At 37.9% G+C, this 18,995-nt stretch overlaps 1 protein-coding gene across 6 annotated transcripts in view; it reads left to right on the top strand.

The window, feature by feature from the left end:
* LOC118585330 (EGF-like and EMI domain-containing protein 1) overlaps positions 1–18,995 on the top strand; it is a 739,880-nt gene that overhangs the window by 443,439 nt on the left and 277,446 nt on the right. For all 6 annotated transcript variants that reach the window (XM_036189745.1, XM_036189742.1, XM_036189746.1 and 3 more), the window contains exon 5: positions 11,904–12,026. In XM_036189745.1, coding sequence (XP_036045638.1) covers positions 11,904–12,026 — 123 coding nt within the window. The remainder of the gene's footprint in view (positions 1–11,903; positions 12,027–18,995) is intronic.

Here is an 18,995-nt window from a genome sequence, read left to right as displayed (position 1 = left end):
ATAACTGGGGACCAAGCATTTAAATCTATGTTAATCTAAATCAAGTCTATGGGGGTCATTTTGGTTCAAACTCAGTGTCCTTATGTTGACTATCACTGTAGTTAACATGCAACTCTTTATTTCAATAGATATTTTCAATGTAAAATAAGCTTATAAAACCTCCAATATTCTATATAATTAGTGTGAAGGGCAGATTCTCACATATCCCAGAATGCCTTCAAACTTGTTACTCAAGTATGGGATAATGAGCAGATGCCACTATACTTAGTTTTATGCAATGTAAGAATTGAATTTAAGGCTCATGCATTCTAGTACATTCTCAGCTAGACTGATTTGCTATAGACACTGACTGCAGTGAGATCTGTTAATCATAACCACATAAAACCCACTGGCTTAAAAATCAGGATGATATGTAAAATTTACACCCACTTTGTGAAAATTTTTACAAAGTGCCTTCAAAACAAAGCAGAAGTGTACATGCTAAGCTGGAGTACATATATTTGGTTTGGAGAAAATTTTGAATTAAAATAAAACATTTCTCATCTTACTTCTTTGCTTTGTTGTAGTCAGCCCTCTTCAGTATCTGTCAAGCTTCTAAAATCTGTAGGAAAATTCACTAACACCAAAACAACAAACAGACTAAATGAAGCATGAGACTTGAGATAGATGCCTCATTTAAGGAAAGGATCACATACAAAGAATCCAAATCCACTAATTTTGTTTAAAGGTAAAAATTAATAGCAGCTTTATGTAGATATTTTTCTTACTCATTTCAGGTTCCACTATAATTTTTGTCCTATAACAGAAATGCAGAACTGCTTCTGGAACCATCATATTTAATTCCCGAAGTGACTGCAGTTTGTCATTACAGATGGAGTGATAGCCTTGACGGTATCATTGAACTTTTGTCATGACTAACCTGGAAGACTTGCTATGTGTCAGAGAATTTGTCATTCATCTTGCTTTTGAAAGACTAAATTTATTTGCAACCTTGAATGACATTGGCTACATGAAACAGCTTGAAATCTATCACACCCGAGTCTTATAAAACTGCAATTTAAAATCCTAAGTGTTGACCTGCTTTTCAGAACCATCTTCAAAGTCAATGACTTTCAAATATTTTCTTACAAACCTGGTGATTTTTTAGCTGATAACAATAACTTTATGTTTTCCTGTATTTTTTTCCTGAGTACATGAGGTCACCTAACATGTACCATGTGTTCTTATTTTCCTTTTAGAGAAAAGTAGCAATCAATGTCATTAGAAACACATGTATATGTCTTATATTCATAAAATGTCAGTATGCAACTGGAAAGTCAACAGATCAAGGCAGTGGGATTTAACCTTTCCTTGGATTATTCAGCCAACAGTTGAAACAATCAGCTTACATTGGCAGGGAGCAGAATTGCATGAAAGTTTATCCCGGTAAAGCAAGACTGTCTTTGAGCTTTCTGTGTTGAAAAATATACAATAGGGTGTATCTGAAGATGGCCTTGTAATTCCATGCGTGCTTTGTTCAATTTAAAATAAACAAAGTAATTGAGCACTTTCTATTAACCAGGTTTGAGTTTTCAAGTGTGTGTGTGGGGCCAGAGGGGTTATGGGGGGGCTAGTTTCTGCAGCCTCCATGGCCAGCAGAGTGAATATCTGTGAGAGTCAAGAAGACAGTTCAATTCAACATAACTAAGTAGCTGGTGTTGCTTCAAACTTTGGGAGTCTGACCCCAAGTCATTTATTTTAGGCATATTTAAGTGCAGCACAATTTGGTGAAGTTTTTCTTGGTGATAATTAAGTCAACCTCACAAACAAGATAAAGCATACATAAATCTACTTGAGGAACAAAGTTAGGTAAATCAAAATCAAATGTGACTACACTGAAACTCTTTGTAAAGAACATGTGGCACCATCTGTAAAGTCAGGTTCTATAAATTGATTGAGAAATCACACTTCTAATAAGGTTCTGGAGCAATGTCCAGTGTGATCTCACACAAATACTACAAAGGTATACTTGCTAGTATGCAAGTCTGCTCCCAGCCTTCTGTGCAGACAACAGATGCTTTGTTCCTTCTATTGAAGGAACAATCCTGTGTGCTAGCTAGCATTCCAGGTTCCCTAGTGCTTATCTATGAACACAAGGACATCTGGGCCTCCTATGTATGTGATAATAAACACCATTATTGTTCTTATAACAATAATGGCTACTATTTATAGAGCTCATTCTGTTTCACAAAATGCACTAATTATTTTGAACATGTAATATAATAGCCTTATAAAGTACTCTTTTTTATCATTTCCCTCAAGTTTTATTGAAAATAAGTTGAGAAATAGAAGAATGCATAACCACAAAACAAAACCATCCACAGTCATTTCTTTCAAGATTAATTACTGAGGAGATTTAACCATATTCTCTTCTATTCTTCCATAGCATGATTGGTACATTCATGAATACATATACTGTAACATATATAAATATACATACTCTTACAGTGCAATATGAGTGCAGATGCAAATGAAGATGCTTTGCAAAATTGCTGGTTAATGATTGGATAGTATCCTTGGTGTGGAGTAGTTATATGTTTAAGATTTACTGTTGAGATCATTTATATTTTTCCTCTTCTGTAATTAAAAATATATAATCCATTATGTGTGTCATGATTCTATATTCCAAGAATATCATATGGATATTCTTGGAACTGACTAAATTGCTTGGGAGAAGCAAAAATATTTTACTTAACATGCTCCAATATCAATTTTTTCTTTTTCATTTCATCTTTGTTTTTGAAGCTTGATTATTCTGAATGTGAGATTATAAAGCTATAAGAGAGATGAGGGTATAGCTCATTGATAGAGAGTACTTTCTTTTAAAAAAAATATAAGGCTTGGAACTCAAAACCAGCATCACAAATATAAATATTTTAATATTAAGTTTATTTCATAATTTTAATTATGCACATATATGCATATCTGTGTGTAGGTATGTGCATATATGAGTGCAGATGTGTTCTGTTCAGAGATGGTGCAGACCTCTTGGATCCAGAGTCATGGTTGATTGTGAGTTGCCCAATATGGGTATTGGGAACCAAACTTAGGCACTCTGAAAAAGCAGGGAACACTTTTAACCATCAAGCCATCTCTGTCTCCTGAAATAAAAATTCACTATGGCAGAATGTATGAGCTTTTCCATGTATGCCTTTTATTTATGATCTTTCTTTTAAACTAAAAATATAAAATATCTTTTGTGGTATACTTAGATGTTTGGTGGGCTGCTAATATTTCTCCTAAACAAATAAGCATTAGGTTCTTTTGTGTGTTTTTTATATACTTATCATTTTGACAAACGGAACCCCTAATTTACTTTTATTTTTATCTTTTACAAAATTGTAAGCTAATATTAACAGTTTGAGAGCCTCCTGAAAATATGGAGCCAGATATGGTTTTATGTTTATTGATAGTATACATAAGGAATAAGATAAATGAATGCACATTGAAGGGGATTGCCACTCACTACATTTTGTGGCTATCTTAAAATTATTATTAGGTTTCTGAAATTATTTTACAAAGGTGTACTTCTTTATATTTCTTGTGATTAAAGGGCCTTGCTTGCATGTGACTTCCCCGAGAGAAGTTGTGGCAGTCTAATAGAAGAGATTTTAAATAATAAAACCAATCTCTTTATTCACAGAGATGTTAAGCCAAGAGCTTCCCACTGTTTAAAACAGACTAAAGATATTTCAGTCCTGGGTTTGGAGGTGATGTGCTAGGACATCTTCCCTCAGCCTTGGATGTCTATTCAGGCTCCCCTGGGACAACTTTGGGGATCCATGAAAACATGACACCAAGTCTTTCAGATTAGAAGAGAGAATGAGAAATGGTAGTACAGTGATAGCATCTGCTCTAAAGCCATAAACAAGAATATATGCTTAGTAAACAATAGAGAAAACAACCTGAGACAATTGGTCTGTAGAGAGTAGGTCTCATAGCCACACGAATGGAAGGAAGCAGGAGGGGAGGCCGCAGAGGTGAGGAAAATGCAAGACCTGGATAGGTGAAATTAGGAACAGTTCCTCTAAAAGACAAAGAAAAACATAAATACACAATTAGATGCACTTAAAACTCAATGGAAGAAAATGACAATGAAAAAAACAAACAAAAAACAGGAGCCAGGAGATTGCTCAGTGGATGCACAGAAATAAAGAAAGAATTGTTATTTCAAACAGAGAAACCTAGCAACATAATTTTCAACAATGACAATGGAATGACATAGGAAAAGGTTGAAGAAGCCAATGGCCAACCTAGAGTTCTTTCCATTGAGAAGACTCTTTAAAATTTGGTATAGAGTAAATGGCAAGGAGTCAGGTCTCTGGTAAGGAAGAGTTGTAGATGACTGTGGGTTGTGTTTGTGTTAGAAAATTAGGCTTGAGTCTCCATTGCTCCAAAGAATATGAAAGACTTAGGACTGCCTTGTTAATGTAAAATGAGGAAACTGGCAGTTACTAAACCAGCCATCTATCAAGGTGAGCACCAACCAAGCTAAGTCCTGTTCATGTGAAAATTACCCCTTATCCCTGTGGTCTCCCTCTTCAAAAAACGTGATTCCCAACAAGGAGGATATTACACAAAATTATATCACAAATTGCAGTACACAACACCTGATTAGTTTTTTTTTTTTTTTTTTTTCAAAACTCTTAAGGTCTCAAAACTAAAGAAAGTTTGAGACTTAGGGAAACAAGTCAACTAAATTTGGTGTGATGTCATGGAAAGTATCCTGAGACAGAAGAGGGGTATTATTTGAGAACGGGAAATGTCAATAAAGTATGACTATGTAACCATGGCCTATGGATGCTGACTCATTAGTTAAATAAATGTACCTAACTAACATAAGATGTTTATAATCATGGGATGTGATGTATGCAGGGTACAGGGTTACTTTTATTTTTGCAATTTTCTTATAAAACTCTTAAAATACATATTTAGGTCAAGACATATTTCCTAACAAAGCATGAAAACTTCTTACCTAATTATAAATATGAAAATACATATTTTGGTCATTTTTCAGAAAGATGATATTGTTCTAGAAAGAGGCAGATAAATGGAGGAAGAAATGATAAGTCCCAGAAAGAGTGGTGAACCTACGCTATTAATTACATAAAGTAATAAAAACAGGTAGACATCATTTAAACATCTGAAACTACCTTGGTGATGACAACGATGCAAAAATTCCAAGCCTAGCAGAATCAAAGGAACTCCAGTGACTATGGTTTCTGGAAGTCGTGCCCAAGCCCTTCAGTTAGGACAAATCTCTCACCCACAGTCCCATAGCCTTTTATAAAATATTCATATAGAGGCTTAATATTATTTGTAACTGCTTGGCTATTAGCTCAGGCTTATTATTGACTAGCTCTTACTCATAAATTAACCCATAATTCTTATCTATGTTTAGCCATGTGGCTTGGTACCTTTTCTCAGTTCTTGTCATCTTGCTTCCTCTGTGTCTGTCTGGCATCTCCTGACTCAGCCTTCCTCTTCCCAGAATTCTCCTTGTCTGCTTATCTCACTTATACTTCCTGCCTGGCTACTGGCCAATCAGCATTTTATTTATCAACCAATCAGAGCAACACACATTCACAGCATATAGAATGACATTACACAGCAGTCTAGGGTTACCGCTGAAGGTAATAAATTAATATATAGTGGACAGTTGAAAAAAGAGGGAAATAGCAAACTAAAATCACAATTTTAAAAGAAGATATTTATAAATATGGATTATAATACAATATATGGTAGCTTTATAGAAATAAATAAATTGTAGATTTAATTCAAAGATGTCAGGAGTTAGAGGTCAGTTACATAGTGTATCCTATAGTTAAAATAGTAAGGTATGGGGTTGGGGATTTAGCTCAGTGGTAGAGCGCTTGCCTAGCAAGCCCAAGGCCCTGAGTTTGGTCCTCAGCTCTGGAAAAAAAAGAGTAAGGTATCTAGAATATGTTTATGTTTGGAAAGAGCTAGAATATATTCAAATAATACTTAGAGAAATTCTCCAATGTGTGGGTAATGAAGTATAAAAGTAGAGTTTATAGTTTGAAATTCATGTAAATGGTAACCAAAAGGAAATTGGTGTAGGTAACAATGCCACAAAAAGTCAACTTTATGTCTAATTTCTTGAGTTCTTTATATATTCTGGATACCAGCCCAACGGCTGTGGAGCCCCCAGCTGGATCAGGCCCTCTGGATAAGTGAGACAATTGAATAGCTTGATCTGTTTGGGAGGCACCCAGGCTGTGGGACCAGGACCTGTCCTTAGTGCATGAGCTAGCTGTTTGGAACCTTGGGCTTACACAGGGACACATGCTCAGCCTGGAAGGAGGGGACAGGACCTGCCTGTACTGAATCCACCAGGTTTAAATGAATCCCCAGGGGTGTCTTGGTCCTGGAGGACATGGGAATGGAGGGGAGGGGCTTGGGGGAAGGTGGGTGGGAGCGGGAGGGGGGAGGACAGGGGAACCCATGGCTGATGTATAAAATTAAAACACATAATAATAGTAATAATAATAGTAATAATAATAATAATAATAATAATAATAATAATAATAATAAAAAGAAAAAAAGTCAACTTTAATGAGAGAGACTAAAGCCAAAAAGGTACATTTTATAACAAAGGGTCATATGTGCTAGGAAAATGTGGCAATGTTAATAAAGCTTCAAATTGCATGAAACAAAACCTTCAATCATAAAAGGACAAGTAAAATCTGATAAAGAGATTGAGAAAATCCTCAAAGATATAAAAATATGGAAAACCTTAGTAACAAACTCAAACTAATTAAATATACATGTTTATACATATTCAAAATGTGTACATATAATTTTAAACCCATATTGAGCAAGTATTAGAATATAAATAATTTAGTAAATTTTCAAGAATTGAGATTTTGCTGACTATAAACTGTTTCCACTATGAAATTGACCTAGCATTTCATAATAAGACATTAAAAAAATCCTCAATGGTTTTGAAGAAAGTCCCCAAAATATATTTTAAAATAATCTGAATAAGAAATGTTCATTTATAGTAGGAAATGTTTTGAGTTGAACAATAATTAAAATGCAACATGAAAAACTGTGAGGCAGAGCCAATACTTTAGCTTTAGAAAAATTATACCCTACCTCAAACATCTTTGTGCAACATACTGTCTTCAGAAGCTGCTATAGTTTCTCTCCCAGGTCACACATGAAAGTGTTCTATAAAAGGATGAATGAATTCCTCCTCCTCCTCCTGCTCCTCCTGCCCCTTCTTCTTTCTCCTTCTCTTCCTCCTCCTTTCTTCTCCTTTTCCTCCTCCTGCCCCCCTCTTCCTGCCTCTCTTCCTCTTCCTCCTCCTCCTGCTCCTCTTTCTCCTTCTTCTCCTCATCCCATTTCTCTTTCTCCAGAAGTCCCAGAACCTCCACCCAATTCCCAATTTGTGAGTGAACAGCCAGCATACAGGATGAGTTCAACTGCCACCTGATTCTACTGACCATCAAATTGTACCTGTAAATCTCCAGAAACAGCAAAGAAAACACCCATTTTCCTTTTAAGCACTTCCTGTTGGAGTGGATTGTCACACATATATAGGGGAACAGAAATATAGTTTTAGAGTCAGAATAGAAGACAGTGACTGGAGTTAGAACACTAAGAGAGACGCACAGAGAACCGGAGGAAGGCAGTGACAAAGCACAAGATGATTAACAGAGAGGATGACGGGCACCTAGACCGTTGTTCTGGAAGACACAAGACCGGTGGCAAACAGCTGGGATGCAGATGTTGAATGGGTGGTGAGGTGGTTGGAATGAGAATAAGCTAACACTTGTGCCCAGTTGATGAGCTGTCTGGGGAGGATTAGGAGGTGTGGTCTTGTTGGAGGTGTGTCCGGGAAAGTGGGCTCTTAGGTTCCTAAAGTCCACATCAGGCCGTGTCTCTTTTATCTGCTCCCTATTGATCAGGGTGTAGCTCTCAACTTTTGCTCCAGAAACGTGTGCTGCCATGCTCCGTTCTATGATGATAAAGGACTAACCCTCTGAAGTTGTAAACAAGTTCCCCAATTAAAATCTTTTTTTTTTTTTTTTTTAAGTAACAGTTGCTTGGTCATGGTGTCTCTTCACAGCAACAGAACAGTGACTAAGACAAAGTTATAGAATATGATTGACAGATGAAAGATACATTAATATGTACTTAACTTACACAGATAGATATATGATAGGTAGATAGATAGGTAGATAGGTAGATAGGTAGGTAGGTAGGTAGATAGATAGATAGATAGATAGATAGATAGATAGATAGGTAGGTAGATAGATGATAGGTGCTAGAGGATAAATTATAAACAGATGATCGACAATAGAAACATATAAAGGAATTTAAAACAATCCTAGTAAAAATAAAGAAGAAGAAAAATTATAACCTAACACAAACACATTATTCAATATTCCTTCTTCAAAATGAATTCTGAGAACAAGAATGGAGGCCTAAGTACAGATTGGGCACATTCCATAAAAGTATGGAAATATTGAAAAAACCTTGAATGGAGACCTAAGTATAGATTGGGCATGTTCCATAAAAGTACGGAAATACTGAAAAAAAACTTAACAGCAGTATATTCAGAAATTTATATGAAATAGAAAAAAATTCCTTGAGTGACACAATTTACCCCAATGCATTTAGCTGTATAATTGAATATTTTTATGTGTAAGAAATAAACACATAAGTCATTATACACACAACATAGTATACACACAGACACACCATATACAAATACAGCCACATGCCAATGGCATAATAAATGAACTTAAACAAACACTGAAGTAAGAAATGAAACCAAACTATTCAGACAATAGAAAAAAGAAATAGTTCCAGCTTGCTTTTGTTCCCATGAAAGGTGAGTACAAGAACCTGGTTTACAAAATCTTTGAGGGCCAGGAGAGAAAGAAAAGAATGCCATTCATATTATGAATATAACCACAAAAATCATTTTAAAAATCCTAGTTGAATCCAGAAATATATTAAGAGGGCACAATTTCTTAGTAAGATTGATGTTAGAGATGCAAAAATTAGCCTGTGCCATTTATTACCTTATAGAATTAATAAGAAAACCAAGTAATTTTCTGTGTATATTCAGTAGTGGTAAGACTTACCACTTGTTTATGAATCAAATATGTACAAAATGAGAACATTCTTAATTGGATCAGATGAATATTTATAGATAGACTGATAGAAATAGATTTATTTCCACTCTTATGATGTGCTTGTTAAAAGTCATCCTTTCAAAACTTGAAGGGAGGCGAGGTCGATTACAAATATCTCTTTTGTTTGAGATTATACCCCAAGACCAATAAGTACAATAACCAATATTTTAAGAGTTAAACAAATTGACAGACTGTTTGAAGAAACTTTTCAACAAATGTCACCCAAATGGCCAATAACATGAAAATGTGCTTAACCTAATTAATAACCAATAAAATGCAAATTAAGTCACAACATGATGCTATTATAAAATCTCCAGAGGACCTGAAACAGAAACAGGATGTCCCAAATACTGGAAGTGGCATCTGGTCCCCAATGCACAGCTGGTGGGAGTATAAATTCCATTAATCTCTTTGGGATACTGCTTGGTTATAACTTCTAAAGTAGAACATGTCAGACTCTTTGGCCCTGTGATTCCAGTTGAGATGTATCATCCAGTGCAAGTACATGTGTAAATCCATTGAAGACTTGCTTATATGAGAATACTCATGTCAATATTCTCTACAGTCATTAAAACTGAGAAAGTGATCAATTGCACTTCATCTGTGAAATGGATAAATATACATTCAATAAATCCATAGAATACAGTATTATACAGGAGCGAGAATGAATAAACCACAAGCTCATGTGGCACATGGATGTGTCTATAAATGGATGATTAATGAAAGAAGGCAGACATAAACACACAAAAATGTACAGTCCAAGTTTTTCTGGACACATTACCAAAAATCAAAGGTGACATGTAATGTCTCAAGGTCAAAGCAGCTGTAACTTTCAGCTACACAGAGTGCTTCTTGAACAATAGTCATACTTGATCCCCACAGTAAGCTTGTGCTGATAGTCTGTGGGTAGGCTCAGCACTAGAGCATAATCTAGCACACACCAGCCCTCAAGGTTGGATCCCCACAAGTTAAAAAATGGCACTTGTATACTTTATTTTTGCAAACTCAAAATGTACATTTGAGGATTGGTTTCTTTTCTGTATGCATGACACACTTCATTGAATAGTTTAAAGACAAGCAAAGGCATTTTCAAAGGTAGTATCTCCAGAGATGGATGCAATTAGTAAAGTCCAACCAAGATTCCCCATCATTCACTCTGCCTGTTGCCTCTCTATTCCTGCCATTGCAGTTACGCCATGCTCTCATAGTTACTCAGGTTGAACACATAGCTCCTCCATCTCTGTTTCTACTTGGCTTCTGCTATTCCTCACTGGTCCATCTTTCCTGTTTTCTCTTCTCTTTGTTCCCCCCAAAGCTCCCATCCTTCCCTACCTTGCTCCTTCATGCTCTATTTTCTCCTATCCACATTCATGTTACTGAGCAAGAACCTAGCACAATCACTACTCTGCATATACTAAACATGATGAATTGAATAGATGTGTAATACTGTTGCCTGGCAGGCCACAATCAAGTCTGAAAATGGGTTAGAATATGTCCCATATTAGATAGGAGGAATGCTTAAATTTGAGTTCTATAACTAAAGATAACTTTTAGTCATGGGTTTAGTATTGGTGAAATTATTAAGGCCACTCCACGTAGTTAAAGGGGAGGTTCATTTTGTGGGGTAACTTACAGATTAAGGGGTAGGTTGCAGGGTCTGGCAAAGGTATAGCGCAGTCCGGCGGTGTTCTCTGGAGAACTCTGCTCAGTCTACCTCCAGCGTCCTGGAACCAAGAGAGAGTCCTCCCAATCCTTGGTCTTCCGCTTCCTCCTCTGCCCTGCCTTGTAGGTGTGACCATTACCGAAGCCTCAATGGGGGTTGGAACTTCCAGGCCAATGCTGGGATGGCTATCTACTACATCTCCCCCTTTTGTCTAAATAAGAAAGTTCTAACCTAATACAAGACTATATACAAAGAGATGGTTATCAAATATTATACAGGAGTAATGAGGAATATTAGAAGTAGGCACAACCAAGCCATAGCTCTGTTTAGTCCTCAATCCCTGCTGGATACTACAGAACACTACTGTAATTTCTCTCTGTTTTCTGGATCTCATCTTGAATTGCTGACTGGTAGGAAATTTCTCTATCTGTCTTATGAACTTTCCAACTCTACAATGCTAAAACCTTCTTATTTAACTATTTAATAATAGTACTTCAGATATCAAAGATTATGACTTGGCTATTTCTCTATGGCACATTAGCTCTGAGTAAAGTGAGATGCTGGGGCTTGGGCTCACAAGGTAAAGCTCTTGGTGCACAAGCTTGAGAACCTGAGGTTGAACACCCATGCACAGCTGAGCACAGCTGCACAGTTGCAGTTCCAGTGCTTCTGTAACAAGATGTGACAGAAAAGGGAGGTCTCATAAACTCATAGGCCAACTACCATAGCATACAACAGAAAGAAGCTGTCTCAAATAGGTTCAAAGGTAAGGACACCTATAGTTGTCCTCTGAGCTCCATCTGCATGCTGTGCCATGTGCACACTTACAATCACATACATACTCATGCACATATGCACACACAAACAGACACAAAATAAATAAAATAAAATTAGATACTCTTTTCTTTTCTCCTTTAAATCTGAAGAGGAAGAAATGTCAAATTGGTGGATCGATTTTAAGAGAGGCATTGAAGTTTCTTTCCGTGTGTTTACTTTGAAGAGACTGATTCTATACAACTATCCAATTGCAGATATAAATGAATGTGCTGTTGACAATGGTGGCTGTCAAGATCAGTGCTGCAATACAATTGGCAGTTATTTCTGCAGATGTCAAGCTGGCCTAAAGCTGGAGGAAGATGGCAGAGGATGTGAAGGTATGAGTGGAAAACTGTCTGCTTACTGATAAAGAAACAGAGAATATCTATATAATGCGAAGAGGGTGGTTGTTTTCCATCCAAGCCAGTTGAAGCACTTGTGTTAAATACTGTCAAGAGCATATCTTCTTCTTGTGTCTAGATTGCAAAAATGCAATCCATTAGAACACTTCAAGTAGTTTATTATAGGCAACATGTGATTATATGCTGGTGATGCTTATGCCATGTTCTGATTATAGAATTTCAATCATTCAGTTAGGTCCTGGGGTACTTTATTTCTATAGTAAAAAGTGGTGCTCCTCATAAAAGAGTCATATGTTGCTAAAATAGAAGTGAGGTGCACAAAGTTTGCATGGGAACAGCATCCTTGTATCAAATAAGTTTTTGCTCTGAGTTTAATATTTTTTCAAATTAATTTCTTTTATCTTTAATTTTTTAATTCATCATCTTATTTACTTGACAGTCATTGAGTTCTTGTTCTCTGTTAGGCATTATTCTATGCCTTAGAAATGTAAAATTAATGAGCAATAAATTCTTCCCTGAAGGAACTCATTGATTAGAGGAAAAGATGGAAATGTGTGCTCAGATCTTACAAAATGACATGCTTGGGAATTCTTAAGTGGGGTTAAATGCACTGGAAACAAAGAGATGTGTGTTTTACTCTCAGCTGTGACCCTATTGTGTAACCTTTGAAAGTTACTTATCTCTTGGAGATTGCCATCTGTAAAATTTAGGATAATGCTAGATCCTGAGACTGCCAGCAAAGTTGCTTTGAGACCTAAATAAGACAATGCATTCAAAACACTTAGCATAGAGAGTGGCACAGCCTAGGCTCAGGAGAGCCGTGCACTGTTGCGTACATTCTGTTTACTGGATGCTCACCTTGGGAGAGTGAAGCTGGGAGAGAGAGAGCTTCTCACTTAAAGGACTGGGCTAGGGGCTCTAGCCTTGGAGGATCATGTGTGATACTCCCTCCCCATTGTTGTCTTTTCTGGGGTTTATCCAATTCATTCTACTATAATACCTGATCATTTTATATTCAGGCATCATTGTCTACTGATTTGTCTGTTTAGGGGCATGATAAGTAAGAAAGTATTCTAGTTGTGTTGTGGACATTGATTGTAGCCAATGTAACTCCATGGGCAGTGTTCATAGTGAGACGTGTAAATAAAGAGGTAAAGAGAATAAATAAAAGACATTCCTAGTGAAGGTGCCCTGGACTGAGGTAATGGTCTTGGTAGGGATTCCTCAATTGGCAGAGTCTTGTCCATTTATTCACTTTCTTGTGATAATTTCTAACTTTGAGTGTGCTTGCCAGTAGTACTCCAGTATGAATTCAACATCAGAGTGTCCACAAATTAAAAGAGAGAGAGAATGGCCACTGATGGCAACACAGACTGTACATGATGTTGTTAGCTGTGACCTTTCCCCGTCCTGACCTGTGTGTTGTCCTTTTGCAGAAGATTGTCACAGTCATCAATTTCATTATCATAGAAACATTTCACATATCTAGACCAACTAGTATCTGATGTAACACATAACAATTCCTTTGTCATTTTATAGCAGTTGTTAGGCTGACAGTGGGTTAGACCGTATACCTCATAGTGCACGTTCATCCTTTTGTCTTGTGTTTTGTTTTTCACCTTATCTTAACTGAAGTTGTTCCACAAACACTAAAATATTTAGTGAAGTGTTTTCTCTGGCTGCATTGAACTATGGTAGCTCTGTAGAATCTGTGTAGGACTAAAGCTGCATTGAGTAGACTCAACAGGGGCATCACAGGCTAGTGCTGCTTTGCCCCTTACCTGGACCCAGAACTGAGAACAGGGATATGGAAGGAAGCAACTCTCCCACAAAGACTGGGCCACCTGCAGTCTCGTTCATCTTGGCACCCCTTGTTTTCACTTCCAGAAGGGACTGGTGGAGAAGATTATGCTGCTGGCTCAGTTACTAACCACATGATGACTTAAACTTGTTCATATACATAGTGTTGATGTAAATACACAACTCCTACCTCGAAGGAAGTACGAGACAATTTATTCTGGAGCCAAATATGAGTGACCATGGCCCTGGCCCAGAAACACTGACTTAATTCAGCCCATGTTCCATTTTTAAATATGCTAACAGTTCCATGAGATTTTGTATTGACAGGAAAAGGAAATTATAAATCAAAACACTTGGTTAATGCATTGGTGGAAATATCTGGTAAGTAGGTCACAAAATCTGGGGAAATCTTTGCTATAGGCCTCAGGTGCTACTAGATGGCATACTTAACTTTTTGGTTTGTGGAACTTAGGGGACTGTTTGTAGATTCCAAAGGATTTACCTAAAGATCAAATAGAGGATAGGTCACATACAGAGAAGGGTAATAGCTATTAATATGGGCAAACGATGGCCCAGGATTATTTGACTTTGGACTTCAAGATTCCATAACATCCACATTATCTACATATTAATCAAGACCTTTGGTTCACAATAGTTAAGTTAAAAGTGAGAGAAAATTTTCTTCCAATATCCCTGGCTCTCCTGGCTCTTACAATTCCCTCTCCCTCTCCTCAGCAGTACTCCCTGAGTTTGACCCAATGTTAGGTCTTGGGACTCTGAATCTTCCTCCATCAGTCACTGAATGAAGACTCACTACTAGACAACCAAGGTAGTCATCAATCTGATGACAGGGGATCACTAGTTCAGCCTATATATGCACTGGTGTCAGGAGTCTTACCTGGGGTTGTCCTTGTAGACTTGTGGAAGTTTTCCTTGCATCAGGCTTGTGCCGGACTCCAACTCCATAAAGTCCCTCTTTCCTGTCATCTTTCTCAGTAGTCTCCCCTCTGCCCATCCCACAACCTAATCCCTCAAGTTCTTATCTCCAGGCACCCCATCCACCCAGAAAATCACCTCTATTTCCCCTTCCCAGGGAGATCCATGCATCCTCCCTGGAGCCCTCCTTATTACCTAGCTTCTTTAGGGCTGTGGATTGTGGCATGGTTATGCTTTACTTTACAGCTAATATCCACTTACAGATGAGTACATATTTTGTTTGTCTTTCTGGGTCCAGGTTACCTGATTCAGGATGACTTTTTCTAGTTCCATTCATTTGCCTGAAAATTTCATATTATTTTTAACAGTTGAGTAATACTTCATTGTGTAAATGTACCATATTTTCTTTATCCATTCCTCAGTTGAGGGACATCTATGTTGTTTCCAAGTTCTGTCTGTTGTGAATAGAGCTGCTATGAACAAAGTTGAGCAAGTGGCCTGTAGTATGATTGAGCATTCTTTGGATATATGATGAGTCTTGAGGTAGATTGGTTCCCAATTTTCTGAGAGATTGATTTCCAAAGTGACTGTATAAAATTTTTGCACTCCCACCAGCAATGGAGGAGTGTTCCCCTTGTTCCACATCCTCTCCAGCATGAGCTGTCACTTGCATTTTTATCTTTGCCATTCTGACAGGGCCATTTTGATTTCCATTTCCCTAATGGCTAAGGATGATGAGCATTTTTTAAAGTATTTTTCTGACATTTGAAATTCTTTGTTTTTTTAATTGGATTATTTTTTTGATATCTACTTTCTTGGGTTTTTATATGTTTTAGAAATTATCCCTCAGTTGGATGTAGGGTTGGTAAAGATTTTTTTCCCATTCTGTAAGCTGCTGTTTTGACCTATTGACAGTATCTTTTGCCTTACAGAAGCTTTTCAGTTGTATGAAGTTCCATTTATTAATTGTTGATCTTAGTGTCAGTACTACTGGTGATCTATCCAGGAAGTTGTCTCCTGTGCCAATGTGTCCAAGGATATAACCAGGGAGCCTGCATGGGACTGACCTAAGCCCTCGGCATATTTGTGGCATGTGTATAGCTTGGTCTTTTGGTGGGACTCCTGGCAATGGGAGCAAGGCTGTCCCTGGTGCTTCGCCTGGCTCTTGGAAACCTCTTCCTCATGCTAATTGCCTTTCCCAGCCTGAGTAGGGGGAGGTGCTTAGTCTGATGGCTGCTTGATATGCCATGCTTTTTGGATAGTCATGGGAGGCCTATCCCTTTCTGAGAAAATACTGAGGAAGGGTGGCTTGGGGAGGGATCAGAGTGACAGGAGAGGAGGGAGGGGAGGCTGCGGTCAGGATATAAAAGAAATTAATTAACTAATAAAAATAAGAAAATGTGAAAATAAAAAAAGTGAGAGAAAAGATTTACAAGTCCAGAAACAGTTTAAAATCACTGTAAGTGAGTGACTAATGGGTTGCTAGAGTTTGCTCACTGGCTGGTCTGGATAAAAGGTCTGGTGGTTTCAAAGAGCCTTGTATGAGATGCTACAACCATAGACTTGAGCAGTCATTTAAGACTGTTGCTTATTTCACTTATTTAAGATGCTTTTTAAAATATAAAACAGCATTTCAGTGGGTATTTATTGTCTTATTTTAATACCAGATTTATTGTAACAAAATCTAGGGAGTACCCCTAGTGATAATGAAGCATTTGTAAATGACTTTGTCAGACAACATATCCTCAAATTTTTCCTCTAAAGATCTATAAATTTGTGCAAACATGATCTAAAATTACTCTTATTCATGTGTGCATATGTGTATGTGTGTGTGAGAGAGAGAGGGAGAATGAGTGTGAATGTGAGTGTGGGTGAGAGTGGGTAATTGGGTGGGTGTGGGTGAGTGTGAATAGGTTTGAGTGTGTTCACACTATAACAGGCATGTGGAGTTCAGAGCACACCTTCCAGAATTGGTTCTCTCCTCCTGCCTTTATATGGTCTCCAAGGATCCAACTCCTGTCATGCAGTTTGTGTAGCAAGTATGTTTTCCCTCTCAGGCATCTCATGGGCCCTGTAGAAAACACATTGTAAGGGACACACTGCATTGGTACTGCTTATTCAGAAAAAAAAAAAATGTGAACACCAGGCTGATTTTCTGATTTGCAGTACAAGTGGTTAGCTTCTTGCAGGTATAGATCAACAGAGAAAACAAGGGAAGACCTGCTGGCCACTGGATCCTATGGATTATTAAAACATAGACATATACATGAAAACCTACTGAAAAAATATGCACATATTCTTCTCTTATTTATTCCTCTGGGCTGTAATATTTCTAAATCTTCAGATATGCAAATGTCTTCACATTTCAGGAAAATGCATTTATTGCTTGTTACTAAGTTTAATTTCCTAATACTTTGGTAAGTTGTTCACCCAGATATGAGTACAGTAGGCTGGTCATTTTTACGTCTCTCTTGTTCTTTGTAGCAGTAGTTTTCAAAGTATGCTCTTCTCTACAGACCAGTGGTTCCCAACCTTCTTAGTGCTTTGACTCTTTTATACAATTATTTTCATTGTTACTTTGTAACCATAATTTTGCTACTGTTATGAATTGGAATGTTAATATCTGTCTTTTCCAATGTTTTAGGCAACCCCTGTGAAAGTGCCATGAGAGTCACGACCAACTGGTTGAAAATACTTCTATAGACACTTGAGAACCTGGCAGGCCTCATAAGGACATCAACCAAACATGACATATCAAGTTGCAATATGACTAGGCATATCCCCTCCTATTAAGATTGAATAAAGCAACCCAGTAGGAGGAAATGTGTTCCAAAAGCAGTCAAAAGAGTCAGAGACAGCCCCTGCTCCCACTGTTAGGAGTCCCACAAGAACACCAAGCTACCAACTCTAACATATATGCAGAGGACCTAGGTCCATCCCTTGCAGGCTCCCTGGTTGTCAGTTCAGCCTCTGTGGACCCCTATGAACCCAGGTAGCTGATTCTGTGGGTTTTCTTGTGGTGTCCTTGACACCTCTGTCTCCTACAATCCTCCCTTCCCCCCTTCCACAGGATTCCCTGTGCTCCATTTTATGTTTAGTGGCGGGTCTCTGCATCTGTTTTCATCAGTTGTTGCATGAAACCTCTCTGATGACCATTATGCTAGGCTCCAGTCTATGAGTATAGGAGAATATCATTAGGCTTCATTACATTGACATTTTTTCTCCAGTTGTATTTGTTTCTATTCTAGGTCACTGAGCTATTCAACCTTTGGTTCCTAGCCCTCCAGGTAGTGACAGGGGTGGGCTCCCTCTCGTGGTATGGGCCTGAAACTGGACCAGTCATTGGTTGTCCACTCCCACAATTTCTGCACCACTTTTACTTCAGCACATCTTTCAGGCAGGACAAATTGTAGGTCTAAGGTTTTATGGCTGGTTGGTGTCCTAATCTCTTCATTGAAAGTCTTGTCTGGTTACAGGAGATGATGCATTCAGGCTCATTATCCCCCATTGCTATGAGTCTTTGCTAGGGTCACCTTTGTAGATTTTGAGGAGTTTTCATTGCACTGGGTTTTTGTCTTGTCCCCTGATATACTCCCCAATTCCAGTTGTCTCCCAGTATTCTCCCTCCATCACCCCCTGACATAATCCCTCTTCTTCCCATCCCCACCCACCCCCAGTCTATGTCCCCTTTCCAGGGACATTCATGTGCCCCCCCACCCCATTGAGCCTTCATTGTTACTCATTCTCTCTGTGTCTGTGGATTGTAGCATGATTATCCTTTACTTTACAGCTAATAAACAATTACATACCATGTTTGTCTTCCTGGGTCATCTCACTCAGGGTGGTTTTTTTTCCAGTTCCATTCATTTGCCTGAAAATTTCATGACTTTTTTAAACAGATGAGTAATATTCCATTGTGTAAATGTACCACATTTTCTTTATCCATTACTCAGTTGAAGGACATCTAGGTTTGTTTACAGGATTCTGGCTATTATGAATGAAGCTGCTATAAACATAGTTGAGCAACTGTTCTTGTAGTAGGATGGAGTGTCCTTTGGGTATATGCCCAAGAGTGGTATAGCTGAGTCTTGAGGTATGTTGATTCCCAATTTTCTGAGAAACTGCCATATTGCTTTCTAAAGTGGCTGTACAAGTTTGCATTCCCACCAGCAGTGGAGGAGTGTTCCTCATACTCCACATCCTTGCCAG

Source organism: Onychomys torridus, chromosome 6, assembly GCF_903995425.1.
Source record: "Onychomys torridus chromosome 6, mOncTor1.1, whole genome shotgun sequence".
NCBI classification, from domain to species: Eukaryota; Metazoa; Chordata; class Mammalia; order Rodentia; family Cricetidae; genus Onychomys; species Onychomys torridus.
Note: the sequence above shows the minus strand (reverse complement) of the source record. Positions and strands in the feature narration are given on the sequence as shown.